The sequence below is a fragment of the Telopea speciosissima genome, chromosome 10 (genome assembly GCF_018873765.1).
Source record: "Telopea speciosissima isolate NSW1024214 ecotype Mountain lineage chromosome 10, Tspe_v1, whole genome shotgun sequence".
Taxonomy (NCBI): Eukaryota; Viridiplantae; Streptophyta; class Magnoliopsida; order Proteales; family Proteaceae; genus Telopea; species Telopea speciosissima.
The window spans coordinates 14102094-14123750 of record NC_057925.1 but is presented as its reverse complement, the minus strand read 5'-3'; the positions used below and the strand labels follow the sequence as shown (position 1 = coordinate 14123750).

The 21657-nt window shown below is 38.1% G+C and overlaps 2 protein-coding genes across 4 annotated transcripts in view; one reads left to right on the top strand and one right to left on the bottom strand.

Moving 5' to 3' along the window:
• Nucleotides 1-2118, bottom strand: part of LOC122642924 (dihydropyrimidinase) — a 41687-nt gene extending 39569 nt beyond the window's left edge. The window contains exons 1-2 of one of the 2 annotated variants that reach the window (XM_043836538.1): nucleotides 1904-2118; nucleotides 1650-1811 (exon numbers count right to left, since the gene is read on the bottom strand). In XM_043836538.1, coding sequence (XP_043692473.1) covers nucleotides 1650-1811; nucleotides 1904-2056 — 315 coding nt within the window. In that variant the 5' untranslated portion in view covers nucleotides 2057-2118. The remainder of the gene's footprint in view (nucleotides 1-1649; nucleotides 1812-1903) is intronic. The other variant, XM_043836539.1, reaches the window with a different exon arrangement.
• Nucleotides 2119-6570: 4452 nt separating this feature from the next.
• Nucleotides 6571-21657, top strand: part of LOC122643070 (nudix hydrolase 16, mitochondrial-like) — a 64237-nt gene continuing 49150 nt past the window's right edge. The window contains exons 1-2 of one of the 2 annotated variants that reach the window (XM_043836705.1): nucleotides 6571-7009; nucleotides 16099-16210. In XM_043836705.1, the coding sequence (XP_043692640.1) occupies nucleotides 6939-7009; nucleotides 16099-16210 (183 nt within the window). In that variant the 5' untranslated portion in view covers nucleotides 6571-6938. The remainder of the gene's footprint in view (nucleotides 7010-16098; nucleotides 16211-21657) is intronic. The other variant, XM_043836706.1, reaches the window with a different exon arrangement.

Genomic DNA, 21657 nt, shown 5'->3' with positions numbered 1-21657 from the left:
AATCTGGGACTACAAGAGGATGCACAGGACAACAGTGGAGGTGTGGTAGGGGATGGCATTAGATGGGAGGGTAAATGGTTAATTTGGGGCTGAAATTTCACACAATGGCCTTTTCAGACCATTCGCTAGATTTCCTATGGTCAGATTTGCCACATCACTCTTCCACACAGCAAAACTGGGAGTGCTTGCTAAGGATATTCTATCCTAGAAGGCCGTGTGGGAAACTGTTCTCCTTGAATTTCATGCTTTCTACAAGTTGTAAACTATAACAGCCCTTTCTTTGAAGAAACCATCTTTTGCCTTTTTCTTCTTCTTTTTTTCCCCCTCCTTTGTTGATAAAGAGATTGAATTCTATTGAGATGAGAATAAGATGCTCCAAGAAGACAGCCTTTCTAGACTGTATAGAGTAGATAGAAGCCCCATTAAGTACAGAGTTTTATCTAAACCTTTGTATCCTTCATATCACATACTTGTTAACATATTCTCGTATCACATACCTGTTAACATAATCCACACAAACAGTTGTCTTATCACCAGCCAAAGCAACATTTAGTATCTACAAAGAGTATCAAGTTCTCAATTCCTCCATTAGCAAAACATGAGCAACAAGATTGCCTTCAAAAGCAAATTATAATTATTCTACAAAAATTATTTGTTCCCTAGCAATTTTACTTCAGATGAATGAGAAAAACAGCAGAAGTATATTAGGCAAACTTGTTTGTACCCTACACTGTCTAACTATTCTAAATATTCAGTCACTTCTATAGAGCAAATTATAAAGGAAGAGGATTCTCCCATCCCTAACCCCTATTTAGTCCTTAAAAATACATATGGACAATCTTTTTCCACTCTTTCTGGTCATCGCCCAAAAAAAAAATGAAGAAAAAAAAAGGTATACCTTATATTTATGAATTTGATAAGTATAAATATAAACTATATTCCCTATGACACCAAATACTGTAGAAAAGTCATATCATAAGAAATAAATTACTGAATATGGATAATCATACAATCAAGCTTGATTGGCGTCAAAGAGAGAGAGAAGAATCAAACACCCTGATACAGATTTTTCCAACTATATAGGAAAATCTCTAACCTAACATATTTTTGGGTTACCTGTTTTCCTTAACTATTTGTAATCATGCACATCCACACACTTTCTTAATTTAAAAAAAAAAATCAAACAACTGTCAAAGAAATACTTGCCTAATTCATTTACCATAAGATTGTAATGTATCATTACATTGGAGAATGGTTGAATATCGGATTTGGATCCTCTGCGGCCTGGGGTTGAGCGGCCATCGTGCTGCGCTCAACTCAGAGGCCACCACGTGGATTTCATGCAATTCCAATGGTTGGTAGACAGCAGATCGGAATTTTTGAATTTTGAGCTGTAATTTTGAATTTTGAATTTTGAATTGAACTCGTCTACCAACCATTGGATTTGCATCAAATCCATGTGGTGGCCTGTGAGTTGAGCGCAGCACGATGGTCGCTCAACCCCAGGCCGCAGAGGATCCAAATCCTTGAATATCTCAATACTAATGAATGTTCTTACCAGTCAAAATGTTGGGTAGTATAAATCACAGAAATAAATTAAAATTTGCAACTAAAATACTAAATACAATATAAAATGATAAAGAGGATACATTGATGTTAGGTTGTACAGAAACAATTATCCCATCCTCCACATAGACGTCGGCCACTTCTTGATGATGAGCATTTACAACAGTTCCTCCCTTGATCAGGAGCTTCGTCGTCGTCGATGATGACCCACATGATTCCGACTCTCCATACGCACAAAACTGTAAGTTTATTCAAATCACGATCCAAGAACCCAGAACTCAACTCAGCAATACAAATCGAAACCCTACAACTAAGAGATTAAACTTTTCAAACTTACCCCGTCCAGTTGGATCGATCTGGAGAACGGAAAAATGGTGAAGAGACATACTAAAACAGATAAAAGGCTATTTCGTTGAACTCTGTAATGCGAATCTATCGATCTTCCCTCTTTGATTTTCAGCCATTGGAGAGTGGATTGAAGCTTCGCCATCACTCGTCGAACACAGAGCTACGGAGTCTGATCTCTCACTCTCTACTCTCTCTCTCCTCTCTACTTAACGTCTTTGACCTTTGAGATGGATATTGACCAAGTCATCCGCCTGAACGAGACTATAGAATTATCACAGTTGTCCATTTGTTGGAGAAAATGGTAATTATGCTCCTAATCATAGCAAAAGAAACTTTGGGTTTAGCAGACCAAAATTTTCTTCTCATGAAGTTGGAACGGATACGCAATCAACTGAAAGGACAACTGAACCAATCAAGGGTTTACCCCCAAAACATTTTCGCATCTGTCTCGTCCCTTTTCCTGAATTGAAATTTGTAAACTTTATTTTTTCTTTTATCATATTTCTCACGCAATGAAAAGATGAAAATTATTGCATTTACAAGCCATAGAAAAATTGAAACAGAATCGATCGTGACGTCTCCGATTCGGATTTCAACTGATTGCTAACAACCATTTCTGACTTTGGTGATTCGATTCACATCAAATTGGATTAGTTCAATTCGACCGATTGTATTGTTAAGAATCTGTCGCCTGCAACTAGCAGAGAAGGTGATAAAGAGAGTGTAGAAGAGACTAAAATGGAGTACTTCACAGCGAGGTTAGCGTCTCCCCTTAGGATGTGATGAGAATGGTAATCAGATGCAGGTGAAGGCTCTGGTAGTCTGGTTTAATGAAATTCTTCAATTTCTAAATTCCAAGTGGACGTGAGGGCTCTGGTTTGAGGTTGACAAGAGTTACAGAACTGACAGATGCAGGTAGCTCAAGGAAGGTCCATTTTATTACAAATGAGCTCAAAGATTGTGAGGGATAACTTTTTGTTTCTTGGTACTGTACAGGGATATAATTGTACAACTAAATTTAAATCGGTTCGATTTTGATTTCAAAATCTGAAATCTTTTATCGGTTTTGTTCGATTTTGGTTTCAAAATCTGAAATCTTTATTAGTTCGATTCAATTTTGATTTCAATATCTGAAATCTTTATCGTTACAGTTCAATTTTGGTTTCAAAATCTGAAATCTTTTATCGAATCAGTATGCTTTTGGTTTCAAATCTGAAATATTTTATTGGTTCAGTCCGTTTTTTGTTTCAAAGTCTAAAATCTTTTATCAGTTTGATTCGATTTCGACTTCATGATTGAAATAATCAAACCTAATAAATTATATTCTTTTAATTTTAAAAGACTTTGATGTTGTAAAAAGCGAAGATAGAGCTGCCAACAAGGGTGATGGGTTCTTCCCATGGAACTAGTGAAATAGAAAATACAATTGACTCATTTAAGCGGTATTAATTGCAAAGGAGTTTGTCACGATGGTTGATCTACAATTCATGTAAACATAAAATAAATAGCACGATAAAACCATTGAATACAACTGGGAAAATCTAATTCAATAACCATTCACGTTATGGGCTTCCCCCATACCTCATATTATGTAAATTGGAATGCCTCGATAGTTACATGTACAACTTATCCTATCCGGAGTCATTGTACATGTGTTCACTATTGGGTGGATTGATTGTGCCCATTATGTCTCAATGCGGGATCAAACTTCTAATGCTTTCGGCCACCTAAGTGTCATGTTCATTCCTACCGGTTGACACATACTTAGGTCAAATACCATAAACATGGCATGATCATCAACATCATATGATTCATCTCCAGAGTCTTCCGCAGATGTGTCACTACTCTTCTTGGAAATGGAACTTCTTTTATTGAACTAGTGTTTTTTGGAGTTGTTATGAATTTTTTTTTTTTCTTTTCCTTTAATTTGTTTTTTCTTCTCTTTTTAATCATCACTCTCCTTTTTTCCTTTGTGGGATATACCTACAAAGTGTCCAACTTTGCCACAGTTGAAATACTCAAATGAGAGTGAATTTTTGTATTTGCCTATTCCCCTTTTCAAGGTCCTTGTAAAGTTTGTCGTGAATTAATGTGATTCCATCATCATCATCATCATTATTATCTTCTTCTTCTTCAATTTCAAACTGCTCCTTTATCTTCAATTTCTTCATAGCTTTGAAGGTTGCTTCTTTATCAAGACTTACCCTTTCCTAATTTCATCTCATAGGTCTTGAGAGTACCATGTACCTCATCAAAGGTGATTGTTTCCAAGTGTTTGGCCTCTTCATGACTGAGACTTTTGAATCATATTTGGGGAGTACAGATCTAAGGATCTTTAGGCATACATCAGAGTCTGTCATCTTCTCACCAACTCCTCTAATAGAGTTTACTATCTCATTGACTCTAACCATGTAACTATCAATGTTCTCATCCTCAATCATATTTAGGTTATTATATTGAGATTTGAAGATCTGTAGTTTTTGCCTTGTTGATCTTAGCATCCCCTTCATAGATGTTTTTCAATCTATCTTAGACATCCTTTGTAGTGTCACAATCCAACACCTTGGCCATGACAATTTCATCTAACCTAGGACATGATTGCATTTAATGCTCTAAGATTGTGTACATAGGTTCTCTTAGCCTTTGCATCTGTAAGTGGAGTAGTTGGTTCTATATATCCATTCACAATAGACTACCATACATCATACCTTAGAAAACCAATTTAGATCAGCATTCATCTCTTCCAGAGTGACTCCTTTCTTATGTCATTTGGGGATTATCAATGACTGTTTATTGAGGATCATCCTAGTATGATTTGTGATGGCAGTTATGAGCCTTCATATGGGGAGGCTGGTTGGGCCTTGGTTTTAATTATTAATAAAAGTTTTGTTTTTGGCTTCTATGAATTTTGCTAATTCAAGATATACCCAATATGCATAAGTTAGGGGGACGCTACAAGGATTGCAAAGTGCAATGTAAATGAGATGTTAAAGACATGTGAACTGATTGCAAGTATTTGGTGGAGTGGATCGATGAGCATCATTGTAGATGTTGATCTTGGGAGGTTTTTTGACTATTATTGGATGTGTTTCATACTTAAATCATCTTTTAATACTGCTAACTTCTTTAAAAAAGATCAATGTATGATATCAATAGCTCACCAGTTAGTATACAGGGCTAGGACTAATATACTTAAGGATTATCATATTATAGACTTAATTGTATTTCTTCTCTATTAGTAAGTTTTATGTTCTCAAAAAAAAAGAAAAAAAAGAAAAAAAAGAAGGACCATACACCTTGGATTATAAATTTGAACACATAGGCTCTCTGGAAATCTTTCAATAACATCCATATATATATATATATTTTTCTTTTTAAATTCGTTTGCTATTCATCATCTGGTTAGTTTAATATATGTAGTTTATGCTACCATATACTATTTCTTTTCTTTCTGATCAACAAGTACAAGAAGGAGCGGCCGTGGACTTAGCCTAGTGGTGCATGCACCTTGCTAGTGGTTTGCAAGGCCAAGGATTGTGTCTTGTAATGAGTCCACCTCCTGCACATAACAGTGTTGGTTGTCACTGCCCTACCCCCTGCACACCCCCATCTTGGGCCTCCCCCTTGGGTGCCCACCTAGTGGCTTATGGACCCTCAATAGAATGATAATAAAAACTACAGTAAGGAAGCTGACTGTAGAGGGGACCCTATCACCCTCTCCTTTTTCTCTTTCTTCCTCATATGAAATGGCCTCTATGGCTTCCTATTGATAAAACTGTTTTGTAGTTCCTCATTGATTTGCTCCCTATGCCGCTTGCACAAAGAACCCTCTTTCAGTCTCTAATTTTCACTATATAATAATGCATCTTATGATTAGTTTATTGGAGAGGGTTCTCGATGCTAGCAGCGTCAGGAGCCCACCAACGAGGATCCATAATGGTAGTTCTTTCAAGCTGCCAAAATTTCCCCTAGTTTATAAAATTTTCTCTGTTTGAACGATTAAAGCACAACTTTCCTTCAAACTAAGCAATGCAAGTAAAATACATTGGAGAAAGTTTTCCTTTACTCTAGACGAAGGAAAAAACACCTATTTAGGATTTCTTTTTCTTATTAGACGAAATCGAAACTATCTCCCAATCAACTTGTTCGCGAAGCCTATGAATTCACATGAAGCAAAACATCCATTAAAATGTCTAGCAAAAATCACAAGTGAGAGAGAATATGATATCGTAATGTAATTATGGCAGCGGAAAATACACAAGATAGAACACCTATCCGTTGTTCCAAAATCGTGTCTCCTGATGCTAGTCCAACTCCGGTCATCATAAATCCAGAGTCCGATCATCTACAAAAAAGTAACCGTAAACCCCAGTTCATAAAACCCGATTTCAGCCCTAAAAACTCCAAAACCGCCATCAATAACGGCTAAATTTAAAGGATGCTGTCAGAGACGGTTTGTAAAGGTTAAAAAGGCTTGACTGGTTCCAGTTCCACGAGGGGGCCCTATCTCCTGCCCTTAACTCCTCAAGAACAATACGCCATGTGGCATGTCGGATCCGATACTTGCGCTTCTCTTCGCCTTGGCCCTTAGGGCTTTCTGTCTCTCTCACACGACTTCCGTTTTGGTCTCCTCTCGTCCTTTCTTCTCACCTCTTGACACAAAAGACACGAAGGAAAGCTTCGAAGAAACAGAGCTTAACTTTGGAATCCCTTTCAGATTCAGACAGATATAGAGAGAGAGAGAGAGAAACTTAAAGAAATTGAACCATGAAGAGGAGAATTCAACTTCAAGGTCAACAACGATGGCGATGAAGAACCCATTTGACGGCGGTTTCTCATTATTGTAAAGGACTTGTTGAGTTATTGCCTTATTGGAACTTCAAAGTAAAAGAAGAAGAAGAAAACTGTTGAGAACGGCTTGGTTTGTTAATTTAATGGTGGCGAGGACTCGATGATCACCGCTTTCCTCCTCCACCACCACTGCAAACCCGATTTTGACCCATCAAGAGAGGATTCCTCAGAGCATGTCTGATTTGGTGGCCCGCACTGGTCGACATCAGCAGCGGTACGATGCCGGTTGTCGCCTCGTCGCCGGGTATGCAAATATAAATGCAAATGCGGAGACCCCTTTTTCTTTTTCTGTACCATTTGATTGCCCTTGATTTCCTGTATTTCCCCTTTAATTCGATAAGATATATTATGGGTTTGTGTTTGATGATTTTTTTTTTACCTTCAGCATTCTCTGAATCTGCCATTTGTTGTCGCTATCAATGCATTGTCGTCGTTATCATAGCTGTTGCTACTGCTCTTCATGGTTGTCTTCTTCAGATGAACCAATGCCCTTGATTTCAATTGGGAATCTTGGAATATTCTGTCTACCTAGATTTGATGTTTGACATAGTCATTGGGAATTTTTCCTTTTTATATTTCCCATTAAACATTCTATTGGTTGATTAGATTTTTATCTTCTTCCTTTTTGTCCCGTTCCAAAGAAGAACTATAGCCAGGACTCAGGAGCATCTGATCTATAATTCAACTGATCTTGACATCCACCTTTTGACAGTTTTATTTATATATTCATCTGGTTTGAATGGTTGCTTTTTCTGGAAAACAATAAATTGAAAGGCATCATAGTCCTGCCCTTGTGATTTCTGGCTGGAATCAGAGATTGTTATGGATACTTCCATCCAAGGTTCTTGTCCGGGATCTCAGTTGGATTTCATGCAATGCAATGATATTCTCTTTAATAAAGCAGTGAAAGAACGTCTACAGAAAGTGAATCCAACTTCTGGAAATCAGGAAATGTTCCTCATTGATGAGAGGGGAGCGAAACAAAATAGAAGGATTTGCGTTACATTGGTAGATTTTTCATTAGGATGAAGTGAAGGGATCTTCCGCACCTTATCGCATATCTGGATAGAGTAACTGTCTCCTTAGTTCATGTGTCATTAACTATCAGTGCGGGTGATTGTGTAGGTGTGAAATCAATTGACAATGGCCTCCATTTATCTTCTTTTGCCGATACACAAAGAGGATGAAGTGTATTACTTCGCTGGCTTAGTTTTGTTACTTTGGTCTAATAGAAGGCCTGTTTAGACTGTCATAGGACTACATGATGCTATGAAAGTCGATGAACAGAAACTTGGATAAAAAACCTTGATGCCTATGACAATGTCTCCTAGCATTTGTTCTTGGAGGAGCTAGAAAACTGGATCGATCTGTGGTTGTGATTCCTCCATTTACTATTCCATCCTTACTAATGGTTTCCTCACATTTGAAGCCATCATTTCAGTGCTTCTTGAGTCACTTTCTCCAATTGTGCTAGAAAAGAACAACTGTGACCCTAGAATCCTAGAGTCTGATGACACCCCAATACTTAAGAGTCTACACAAGGAATTCAGTCTCTATACGTATTGAGCAGCAATAGCAGCAGCAGCAGCCACACTGCTTCTGCCACGCCACCACCACCACCACCACCAGCACAACCATCACAGCAGCAGCAGCAACAACAGAAGAAGCCGCCGCTGCCACAGCAACAGAACCTGGCAGTAGATGTGGCATTGGCGGTGGCTGCCTTTGCTTCTTGCTGCTCGGGTTTTCAATGTTTCAAAACTGAAACCCTATTTTCTCCCCATTCTATTACGATACACACTAAATGATGAAATCAATGAAAAAGGAATAAAAAAACTGAAAACCAACTTATTTTGCTTAAAAAATGATATATTGTAGCTTACATACACAAAGCAACGATGTATGAGCCAATAAAAAATAGTGAATGGAGTGCATAAGCCACCATAAACTATAAGGGAGAGCCAGCTTTGAACATCTAACTTGGGAGTACCTTTCAATCCACAATTGAGTGGCTTAACTTTCAATAGCTAGTCTGATTTCGCAGTTGCAAGATCGGGAATAAGCCATCCATCCGTTCGGGTACAAGTGTACAACTCTTATTTGAATGAAGTGGAAAATATGTGATCTTTGTTTTCTAATAGAACAAAGACTAATACCTTAATTGAGTTGGTCAAGATCAAATTTGTTTATCAAAGTGCTTCTCCGATTGCACAAGAAATCTCTTTTCAACCGAGGAACAAAACAAGACTTACAACGAGCCCTGCCTTTGACTCTATGGGCGTCCATGAGCACTTCAGTTTCAGTGATTCAATTGTTCCTGGTTGGTTGAATTCCTCAGAAACATTTGAATAAATGATTGAGGTATAAGCATTGATGCAGAATGGTCATCAAATAGGGCTTATTTCTTTAGAAATAGGCCTAGGGTTGGGTTATATCCATGTTGGGCCTTTGTTCCCAAGGGTTTTTTTATGTAATATGCCACTTTAATGAGCCTAAACTAGGGGTACTTAGGTTGCATACGGGATTAGCCCAATACTTAGTTATTTTTATGTTTTTAGATTGAACCGGTTTAGATTTGGTTGCATCCAATTGGTTCAATGGGTCTAATTTAAGTGAAATGTTCCTATTGGCTAATAGGTTCTTATATCCTATTGGCTAGTATGGAATCTTCACTTAAGTTAATTGTTCTAAGTTAGATTCTTTTATTTTTAAGTTAGTAGGGGTAGTTAAGTCATTACACTGTTTTAAGTAATTAATTAGATTTAAATCTCTCCCTTCCACGTTTTTGTGAAGGAGAGGTATTTAATTTGTAGTAGGAATTGGCCTATGGCCTTATTATAAATATAAGAGATTGTGGGAGGCTCCCCCACAATTGAAATTTGAAAAAAAAACCCTGTGTTCTGCTGCTGGCTGATTGCTGCTGCTGCTCCTTGCTCTTCAAGAGTGTTTGTATCCTTGTGGGTACATCAAGGTGGAAGGGTGGGTGGAATCCTGCGACTCCTTACGCCGCGACGGCTAGGAGGGTCTCTCTTCGAAGGTGATTTCATCCTTCATCCCTCAATTTACTGTCGGTGGAATCCTAAGGTGAGTTGAGATTTAATTTCTGTTTTAACCTTCCTTCTCCTTCCCCAATCAATTCCTCTTTTATTTTCTGTTTTGATTCATAAAACCCTAGTTCTATAAAACCCTATTGAAACCCCAAACCCTAGAATCCTGATCTCATACTTCCAGCCATTCAAATCCAAACATTTTTCCACTCGAACCTCCCTCCCACACATCTGAATATTCGATCTTAACTCCTGGTCCAGATCCCCACCTTAACTCTAATTTCTGTGAATTTCCATTAATCATCAAAACCCTAAATTTCCAGATTCAGTATTTCTGACCATCAAAACCCTCCCCAATTTGGATCGAACTTGCCCCTCCCTATTTAGAAAACTCGACCTTAGTCCCAGCCCCTAGATCCCATTAAAACCCTAATTTTCTGGCTGTTTCTCCTAACTCTAAAACAACCTAATCCTAATTCTGCAGAAATTTAAAACCTGTCCAAATTCAGATATTTTTATACCATAATGACCCTCTAAACCTGCAGATTAAAACCCTATAAACCCCATTCCCAAATTCCCATCCTCAACCCTAATTTTGCCCTAAAATAGCCCCAAATCAGCCATAAACAGCAGGTTTGACCAAAGCTTGATTCCAATTGGCTCCTAGTAGGATTATCACCTATTCTAGGACTACATTAAGCATGGTACTAAATCTCGTTTCGTTTCGGTGTTTCGGTTTGACCAAAATTTCCTAGATTTCGTCGAAATATGGTATTTTTCTGTGGGTGTAAAATGCCAAAATGACCGAGATTTCCGAAATTTCCGAAACGAGATGACCGAAATTTCTGAAATATTTGAAATATTGCACGTGACACTCTTAGTGACTTTTTCAATATCTCGCGATATATCGTGAGTCCACGATATTTCGTCAATATCTCATGAGATATCGTCGAAATATGGTATTTTTCCATTTCGGATTGGTATCGTATCTCGGACAGCTCGAGATATACGAAATTTGGCGAAATATCGCCGAAATTTCGCGAGATTTTGAACCTTAGGTATAAGCATAGTTCGAGAACTCGTTTCGTTTTGGTATTTCGAGCTGACCGAAATATCCGAAATATTCGAAATTTCGGATATTTCGGTCAAAATATTGTATTTTTTCTGGTATGTTTCGATAGGTCATTTCGGTGGGTTTTAGGCCAAGTTAAGGCCTGAAACTTCATGGAAACCCTATTTTAGGCTATATAAACACATTTAAATGTTCAAATTGTAAAAATAGTCACCCAAAATGGTGTTTTGGATGTGCACCATTGATTGGCAACGTACGGTCGAACCCTAATGTATAAGTGTATAACTTAGTTAATTACACATTTACAATACACATTGTACATTAAACAAGTAAATTGACTTGGAACTAAGTTGGAAATATAATGACTCATAAGTTAAGTCATAAATTATAATATTAAGTACATAAGACATCAAGTCAATAACAAGTTAACAAATAACAACTTAAGAGTTAAGATTTAAGAAGATGATATCAAACATTCCAAATCACAATATGTCAATATCCCCAATTGTCCCCTACAAGGCTACAAGTCAAGTAGTCAACTAGTCATCATTCATCTCAAATGTTTACAAATTTGCTAATAATAACTACTCCGCCGTCCAGGATCAATCCCACTCATGGTCCGCTGGAGCCGATGTGTATTGCTCTCCGACTGTAGGACAAATGCATGCCACATCATAGTCTGGGAGAAGAAGCGAGTGTAGTCATCCACAGTGGCCATGTAAACAGCATCATCAACATGCTGAAGGTAATCTATCCTAGGATATAGGTCACCAAACTGTGAAGTACTACCCACTGATCCACTATGATATGAGTCATATGACGGCTCTGGGAGCATGTACGGGTTGTACGGCTGCGGCTGGTGGGTTGGGTAGCCAGTGTAGGAAAAGAAGTCATGCACAAAAGACGATCCACTATATCCTTGTGAGTGGGAGTCATACTCAAAACTGGGAATGGATGGAGAAGATATAGGCTGCTGCCCCCAAGGGTACTGCCCAGAATGCCCTTCGCCACATGGATGTGAATGAGATGAACCATGCTCGATTGTCTTGAGATGGACTGCTTGTCTACATGAAAAGATGGGGCACGGAAATGCCCACTCGGTCTCTGTCTCTATCGCCAATACTCGGTCCACCAACAGAGCCGGATAGGGCATCAATGTCCATAAGCTCGCTTGCCTACTAGTACCACTACCACGACCACCAGGACGGGACTGGCCACGCTGCTTTCTCGAGTAGGTCGAGGTGGACAATGTGGGCCGTGTAGCTGGTGTGGGGCCGGTGGGGGCACGGATTGCCTCTTGCTGCTCTTGTACCACAAACGGGACTCGAGTTCCCTCATATGCTTGACCACCATCACCATCATCATCACGTCCATCATTACCTTCATCATCACCTCCATCATCACCATCTCCACCAGGACCGCCACCACCATCTCCACCAGATCGGCTTCCGGTGTCTGACATATATTTATTTCATCACAAACAAACATGTTGATCAAGCATTTCCCTAAAAAAAATCAATTTTGAGAATATGGTTTTACTTGAAATAGTGGAAAGGCTTCACAGATGTGTTAAGAAGTTTGTTCTCCAAGTGATTCCGGCGTAGATGTGGCAAGGATTCAAGTGGGAAGTGGAAGATTGAAGAAGAAATAAGCAAAAACCTTCAAAAACCAAGCAAAAGAGGAAAAATGCTCTGTTTCTCAGTCTCGGTCGAAATTTCGACCGAGACTATCGAAACATGGTATTTTATATAAAGCATTTTCTCGAGATTTTCAAAATCTCGTGAGATTTTGAAAAAATCTCGAAATATCTCGAAATCTCGAGAATTTCGATCGAAATTTAGTATTTTTTTGATTCGAGGGGTCATTTCGTTTCGAGGGGGTCGAAATTCTCGAAATCTCGATCGAGATTTCGCGAGATTTTGAACTATGGGTATAAGTACCGCCAAGCAAGGATGGATTGATACGACTTTCACCCTTTCCTCTCGCCATGATCTATTGTAGGCCCCTCTTATTATATGTGAAGGTTAGCTAGTAGATGTCATGCAATATCAGCTTTTCCGCCAAAAGAGCTTGTGTAGCTCTCAGAATACACCTACTTGCAGACGTTTTTTATAAGTAGTTCTTTTACCAACCACGCTTGCTGATTGATACTGATACTTGATTGGGCGGGGGCTGGTTTGGATTTGTGCAACGCCCCCGTCTGGTTCTAGATCTACTTCTGCTGAATCGACAGAATCTACTGCCCCTTCTTAGTCAATGTGACTGCTTCTTTGACTACAACATCTGCTGCTGGATTGACTGATGTCTATACCTTTGCTCCTGCTTTTGCTTCTTTGACTGACTCAACCATGTATTTCTTCAAAGGCCGCTTCATCAACCGAATCACCGGAATCAGCTGTGGGTCTATTGAAGCAACGGCTCGCTCTGGATCTGTAACTGGCTCCTACCTCCACATTTGAAAACGAGATTCGACATAGTGGCTGGATTTGTGGCTTTGAGATCTGAAATCTTACAACAAATAGAAGGGCTCTACATTTGGCAGGACTCTCTACATAAGTTCTAGAAGGTAACGACCCTAATGAATCGACTATGAAGGTGGCTATTAGCTACATCAATGCTCAAATTCCTTCATTCGTTATTGCCTTGGCTTCGATGATCAACCCTTGGCACATTTAGGTTTTGATCTTCTCCTTCAAACCCTCAGGACCCAACACAACTATGAATCCTTTAAAAGATGCAAAAGGTGTTGATACGTCCTATCCACATAGAAAGCTTACCCTCTAAGGTCGCTAAGTGAGTAGGCAATAAGGACATCTCGATACTGGTGTTTATAAAAAAAAGATTCAGGTGCTCTGGGCCTGAATTTTATCTTTGATATGTGTGTGTGTGTGTGTGTGTATAGTGATTTGATTTAGATTGAAGGAGCTGAAAGAGCTAGATGTAGGCTTAAATGGCATGAGGAGAAGTGGTGAGGAAAGACATTTATAGCTTAGGATTAGTAACAAGTTTGGCTTTGAATAGAGTTGATTGGAGAAAAAGGATTTATGTAGCCGACCCATAAAGTTGGGATAAGGTTGAGTTGAGTTATTATATGTGAGCAGGGGGCATAGCCGCATAGGTGTGTACCTATCTGCATAAACTTGGCCCCATTTTCCTAGTGTTCGATATTTAGGGCCATTTAAGTAAAGCTTCCTAAGAGGACCGTGTAGGAAAAATTTACCCAAATTATCAATAATATGTTTAGAATGTCTATACTTGCATGCTTAGTATGCTTCTTATTACTTCTTACCTAGTAATAGGCTTGATATTGTACTTGTCATTGAGGATTTGAATAAAAAAATAATCCGGAATGAATTTGAATCTTCTTGACTTGTAACAACATGCTTTAGTGATGAGATATCATTATTTATTGTTTTTATCTTGTTTTATGCTTAAAAGTAAAAACAGTACTTTTGCATGTATCTATGCATATCTTTAGCGTTTCCAGCGTCTCTTCGATACATCTCCATGACGTCTCTTAAATTCAGCTTCCATATGCTACTCGATACCAATGCTTTATACCTTGGGTCTAAGTTCTTTGATGCTCATCTGTCCAGATTGAGTTTAGCAAATCCCTCTAGCGGAGGTTGACATAATGCTACCATCTTCTCCACTCTCTCCCTTGAGCATATTAACATTTCTCATCTCGCAGCGTTTTCTCTCAAAGATAGTGAATTATGTCAGCGGTAGAGTTTGTTAATAGAACGAGCCCCATAAGGTTTGGTCTATGGCTGTCTGAGGGTGTCAAGTGAGGGAAGATTTTACATCTTCAGTTGTGGGTGACATTATTCTTTCCAGCAATGTCCATGATGATCCTGTGTTGAACCATGTTGATATCTTGAGTCTCTCTAGAAATGACATGTATCAAGGTAATTTGGAAATGTTTGGAGTGGTAAGGACTAAGGGATAGTTTGTAGCAGGATGAACTCTCCTATTTTTCTTCCATGCTGGTTTGTGCCTGCTCAATTATCTATCGCTCCTTTTAGGGATAGCTTGAGATTTGAGTCCTTTTAGGGGATTATCTTATTAGCTAGGAGAGAGCAGACCAACATGGCAGTCTAATCTAAATGTCCAAACCAGCAAACATCTGCACAAAAAAATTGAGTAACCGTAGCTAAAGCATCAAAGCAGACAAAATCTGCAGTGAAAAGCACTTCTCTTGAGAAATTTTTTTTCAAAAGAAACACGAGCCTTTGGTTGTCCTGTTTTATAGTATTTCTCAACTACCAACTAAATAAGGGACCCTGCAAATAAAGTTAGTAAACTCATTGAAGATCACTATGTTTAGATGGCAATGTATGAGCTTATTAAATTGAATGTATTTTGAGCCATTTTGAATTTTCAAGAAGAGAGCTTATTAAATTAAATGTATTTTTACCAAATTTTTTTTTTCAACTAGAGAAGCAAAAAAGTTAGAAAACATGGTAATGTGGGTTAACAGTTCTTTAAATTGAAAAAATATTTTTGACAATAAATAGATAAGATTAAAGGGGAACTAAGGTTTCTCATATTGGATTCTAGTGGAAGAGGGATTATGTGAGAAACAAAAGAAATCTTTATCTGATGAACTGTGTAACCATGTCCCTTTGTAGCACCCAAGTTAAGTAACCAGTCAATCTCTTTAAGGGAAGAAAAACCAAGTTATGTGATTCCATCTGTGCTAGTTACCACATTTTGTGGATGATTTAATATCGAGAGTTTGAGATGGTTGATCAATCTTTACTATAAGGAGCTTTGTAATGTTTAATTCATAATCATCTTTTCAGTAAAAAAAAAAATCTTTCATGCATGATTCATTAACCCTGGAAAATAGCATCTTTCTTAATATACCTTTTTCTGTTTTTATTCCAATCAATCTTTTCTTTATGATAGTTTACGAGGTCACATTTTTTTATTGTACAAGGTAAAAAATTGTTTAATGACCATTAATTTTGTTAATTTTGGGGTGGAACTTTTCTGATGAACATTTATTTTTTTACGTTTTCCTAAGGTGGCTTTATACTGTTATTGTGAATGGGCCACTGATGGGAAGATTTTGACAAGCATATTATATTAAGTAATTGTCCAGTAAAGCTCCATCACTATGAAGCTATGAGCTATTGTTTTCACCTTCTTATATATGTTAGATTGAGCTAACTTTTTTGAAACCTTTCTAATATGTGAGGTTTTCTTCAGGTGTATTCCGTTTAGGTGTAGAGATTCTGATAGTAGTGATGCCGAATCTGAGAAGATTGTTGAGGTGCTTATGATCAACTCAACTAGTGGACCAGGTCTTTTGTTTCCAAAGGTATAATGATGTAAAATTTTTTATTATATTCTTATTGACGTATCGCATCTCATAGCAGTTGATTATTTTGTATGGTGGAGTTGTAAACCAAGAGATATGCAATAGCTCTGGCAAATGGTTATGTTTTTAAAACTTCTGATTATTATTTCGTGTTTGGTGCTACTTGAAATTTGCTAATGAATGACAATTAGTTTTTGGATTACAGTCTCAGTTTGTAGTAGGTTTACAAATATTTTTACTCCTTGATTTGCTCGCATCCGGGAAAAAAAAAAAGAAGTACGAAAATAAGAGGCGTCACTCTTTTGAACTTTGACCTTTGTTCACCAATTTAATGGTATAGTTGCTGACTTGCTGTTATAGTCTTTACTTAATTACTTCTATCACAGTTTATTTTCTTAGTTTTTTTCCTTACTGACTAAGATCTGATAAATGGCCTGTTTACTTTCGGTATCTATTACCTCTGACAGTCATTGGAAGAGTACTATATATCACCCTATAAATTTGCCTTTTTGAGTATAGCTAAATTATGAATATGTTTTAGGGTTGCTTCTTTACAAATCATATATCCTCCTAAAAAAGGATTTTATATTTTGGGCTCCACCTTATGTGGATTCCTTGATAAATCTCTAGTGATCATAGTTCCTCTTCGTAAACCTGTTCCATAGCTGGATGTCTCTGGAGCTCTCTGTACAAGGGTATTTTTGTCTCCTTCCTCTATGTCTGTTTTCTTCTGTATACCTTATCTACCTGCTTTTTCCTTTATTTAGTATCATTTATCTTTAGACATCCCTCAAAGAACAAAAAAGAAAAAGAAAAAGAAAATGTGGCTTCCAATGGACAGAGATATTCAGCAAACAACGAGATCTCATAACCTGATATATGCATAGTTCGGGATTCCATGAAGTATTCGGTTTGGATAGATGTCGAAACAAAATGGCATGCGATACCTAGAAATGTCAGTGTTTCAGTTCAGTTTGATATTTCGGTCGAAAAGTTTCTGTGCTTTTATATTAAAAGCATAGTTTCAAACGTTCGTTTAATAAGTTTTAACAGAGAAGAGGGAGAAACCTCATTTTTTGTGTTTTTTTTTTAACCAAATCACTTTTTTACAAGGTTGGAAACAGTACTTGGACAATAAAGGAACGCATTGGAACCGACAGTTTTTTGTGTTGTTGAACGGATTGAACCTATTCCTTGGATCGAGTATCCCACTCACCCATGGCCTCTCACCCATGGCCTCTCACAGCCATTAATTGGTTTAACCAAGCTCATTTTTTTTTCAACTCGACTGTGGGCTGTATTCAGCTTTGTTCTTTATTTAAATAGTAATTGATCACAACCAAAGTCGTCTAGAAATAAAATAAAATCCTAATAGCAATCTAATCAACTAACAAATAAAGAATCCTAAAAATAGAAACTACCTATTACATAAAAAACAATTCTTTCTAGCGTGGAAAAGAAACTCCTAGACTTTGTCATAATTAGAAATTAACTACAAATAAATCCAAACCCATTAGTTGGCAAAATAAAGAATCCTAGAATTTAGAAACTAATCTAATCTAAAAATAGAAACTAAAACTGAGTACTAAGTTCCCCATGCAAATACAAACTGAGTTCCCAAATTATCTCTTGAGATAAAAATCTCCACACAACCAGCCTTCAAACCATCCTCCATACAGCTGGCTATGGGCCTCACCAAATCTGGGAAATATACTCTATTAAACTGCTGGCGGATACTTTATCCAATTCTGGAAATTGGAAATTATAATCCCCATGCAATCTGGACTGGGCTGCCTTATGAGATGCTCCATTGAACCAACAAAAACTCGCCACATAAGCAGACCAGGCTGTCTCCCACAGCAGTTGAATCCTACACTGGGCTGGTTTTGGGGCCTTGTTCCGGTGGCTTCACATGGAGCTTTCATCTACATCAGCTGGCTCAGGTTTGAAAAAATAAAAAGCCTAAGAAGTCATTATTGATGTTTATGTTGCCTTAAGTTTCATTCCCAGGGAGTAATGTAGTCCTAGATTGGTAGGAGACCAACTAGGAGCCAGTAAACCAGGATCTGATATGAACTGGTGATCCGATTAGGTCAAAATTAGGGTTAGGGTTAGGGTTTGAGGTGTTGGTTATGCTAGGCAGGTGTAGGGGAGTCTATCAGTGAAGGTCCTGAGATGTTTTGATGAGCGGAATTGTGTAAACTAGAATAGCAGCATGTTAGGTTTACGGGTTTCGGGTTTTTGGAAAGTGTAATGTGAGGGAATCTAGTGTTTAGACTGGATGTATGGGGAAATCCTTTGGGTCAAGTTTTCCTCTAGGGCAGAGGGATATTCGATCCAAAATTGGGGTAAAACTGTTGGCTGGTTTGGTCTGTGGGCAAATTAGGGTTTTGGGTTAGTATGGAGATGGAGAATCTAGGGTTTGGATGGATGAAAGGTGGCAGAAGTGTGGATCGAGTGTAGGGGCTAGGCAGGGGTGTTGTGGTCTAAATTTGGTGAATTTATTGATGGAGGAATTGAGCTGTGCAGGTTTTAGGGTTTCTGGGGTTTGGTTTGAGATGGAGGGAATTAGGGTTTTAATGGTGGGAATGGGCAGTAGTGGGGGTTGAGTGTGTGTTATGGCTGCAGTTTGGTGAAGTTCTGATGGTGAGTTAGGCCTGGACAGAATTATGGTTGCTGGGAAATTGAAAATAAAAAAGGGGGAAAGCTAGGGTGGGGTTGTAGAGGATTAGAAGAAGAATTGGGGGATGGGGAATGTTTCAGACTTACTTGTAATGGCAGAAAGTTATTGGCAGCAGCTTGTTGATGGAGGAACTTGAATAAAAATCGAATCTTTGACTGAAACTTGAAAGTAGAATTTGAAGAGAACCACCCGGGCTTCACACCGCAAGGTGTTGATTGGATCAAAGTCATCAAACACCAATCCCACCAGCCTTGATCAAACACAAGAAAATCTCCAAGGGAGAGAACAAAGTTGCAGAGCAGCTTGAGCAGAATTTTCTAAAACAGTGAGGTAAAAAGGAGCCCCACGGTTTGCTTTTATTTATAATGGCCATACGGCCAATTCATAACAGTCCTAGGAATCATATTCAGCCTAGGAGAAGAGAATTGCTGAACATTGTTTCTAAGGCTTGGGATAATGTTGGAAAAAAAATTAGTAAAAAGGCAAAAAAGAATCTCAGTTCATGGGCTGAATTCTCCAAAAGAAAATGGTAAAATAACAAGAAATAATCTCAGCTCTTGGATTGAGTTCTTCAACTTTAACTGGAATAGAGTTATTGCATGCCAAACTCAAAAGGTATATGTATAGTTCCACCTCATGATCTCAGGTTTGGAATTGTAGTATCATTCAGCAACTCAAACTGGACCTGAATTAAAGAAACAACATTGACATGTCACAATTAATAACTAGTATCTGAAATTGTAATTTGTTCTACAGGTTAACCATAAATTATGATTCTGGCTGGGGTTTTATGGTAGAAATTTGGTCAGGGGACCAAAATTGATCTCTGTAGCAAACAAGACATTAATTACTAAAGAGGCGGAATATCTGAATCCCAATTGAAATAATATCACTTAAAAGAGTCAGACAGAGAACTCTGAAAATCCTACTCAATTGGTAGTGACACAGCAGATGTTCCCTAGGGGCAGTGGAGTGAGTTAGTAATGTAGTTCTGATATATCATTGATGTGCTAAACTCCACAGTCAACCAATAAGTATTGATCCTTATTGTTACAACTATAACTCCACAGTCAACCAATAAGTATTGATCCTTATTGTAAGAAAATCAAATTTAAACCAGACAATTAAAAAAATAAAAATAAAAAACAGAGAATTAAAACCGACTCTATGATGTTGTAGATCGGTTTATGATATTTAGCATATAAAAAATTGAAGCCTAGCCACTACATATTTATACTATTTTTTACAAAAATTAACTGTAGGGGAAAAGGTGATGTAGATCACAAGTCCACATGTACCCACAGGAACAAGCCCCAAAACCAGCCCAGCAAGGTTGTAGATTCTACTACTGTGAGAGGCTGCCTGGTCTGATGATGTGGCAAGTTTTTGTTGGTTCGATGGAGCATCACCTAAGGCAGTCCCAGCCCAGAGAAAAGCATGAAGAAGATAAGAACCAAGACAGAAAAAAAAAGGTTGCTATTCACATGAATAGTACCCGAGTTAACAACAATAAAAAAGAGTTTTAGTTATTTAATTTGTTCCTTATCATATTGATCCTGGCTGCAATCGATCTCCCGCTGGTTTCCCTAGTTCGAGTTTGATTTTTTGAATTATTTAGTATCAGAGCCAAGGAGAGGTGGCTCCAGATCGACGGTTGTTGCATTCTACTTGAAGATTCATCATGCAAGTAAGATTCAGCATCTCTACCAAACTCAAGGGCGAGTTTTTTCCAAGATGGGGAGAGCTGATGTAGATCACAAGTCCATATGTACCCACAGGAACAAGCCCCAAAACCAGCCCAGCAAGGTTGTGGAATCGGCCGCTGTGAGAGGCAGCCTGGTTTGATGATGTGGCAAGTTTTGTTGGTTCAATGGAGCATCACCTAAGGCAGCCCCGGCCCAGAGAGAAGCATGAAGAAGACAAGAGACCAAGACAAAAAAAAGTTGCTGTTCACATGAACACTACCTGAGTTACTGTTCACATGAAAAGTGATTTGGGAGAAGATATGGACTAGTTGGTGGAGATTGAATGCAACTTTGAAGACTTCTAGAAGACTTTCTAATTTATTTAGTTTCTATTTTAGTGTCCTTCCTTTTGTTTTAGAAGGCTGATATATAAAGCCTTAGTAGTTTCTAATTCTAGTTAGTTTCTATTTTCAATAAATTTTCATTGTCTCTAGTTGCTAGGTTTAGTAGTTTCTATTTCATACTTTCTATTTTCAGTTTCTATTTTCTACCTTCTATTTTGTAAGCTTGCCTAAGCTATTAATAGTTTCCCTATTGTAAGGAAGGAACAGATTTGGAGAAAAGAATTTTCAGGCCTTGTTGCCATGGTTATGGGAGAAATTCCATGTTTCAACAGTTGGGATAGCTGTGGGTGAGAGACCCAGGCTGAGAGAGCCATTCCCCTACCTCCCTTATCTTCTATCTTCTCTTCTTTATCTTCTTCTCCTGTCTTCTTATCCTTTTTGTTCTCCATTCATATGTAATAGAAAACAACAATAAAAAGAGAGTTTTAGTTATTTAATTTGTTCTTTATCGTGTTTATCCTGGCTGCAATCGATCTCCCGCTGGTTTCCCTGGTTCAAGGTCGACTTTTGCATTAAAAGGGTATACTTCAAATTGTGAATCTTCAAGAAATATAGTTCAAATGCACCAGATCTTTGTTGTAGATGTGTTGTAGAAGCCTCCAACACTTTTTTCCACCAAGATTTGCAAGTGGAATGGCCAAAAAACTCAAATGAAGGGGTTGGAGTTGAATTCGT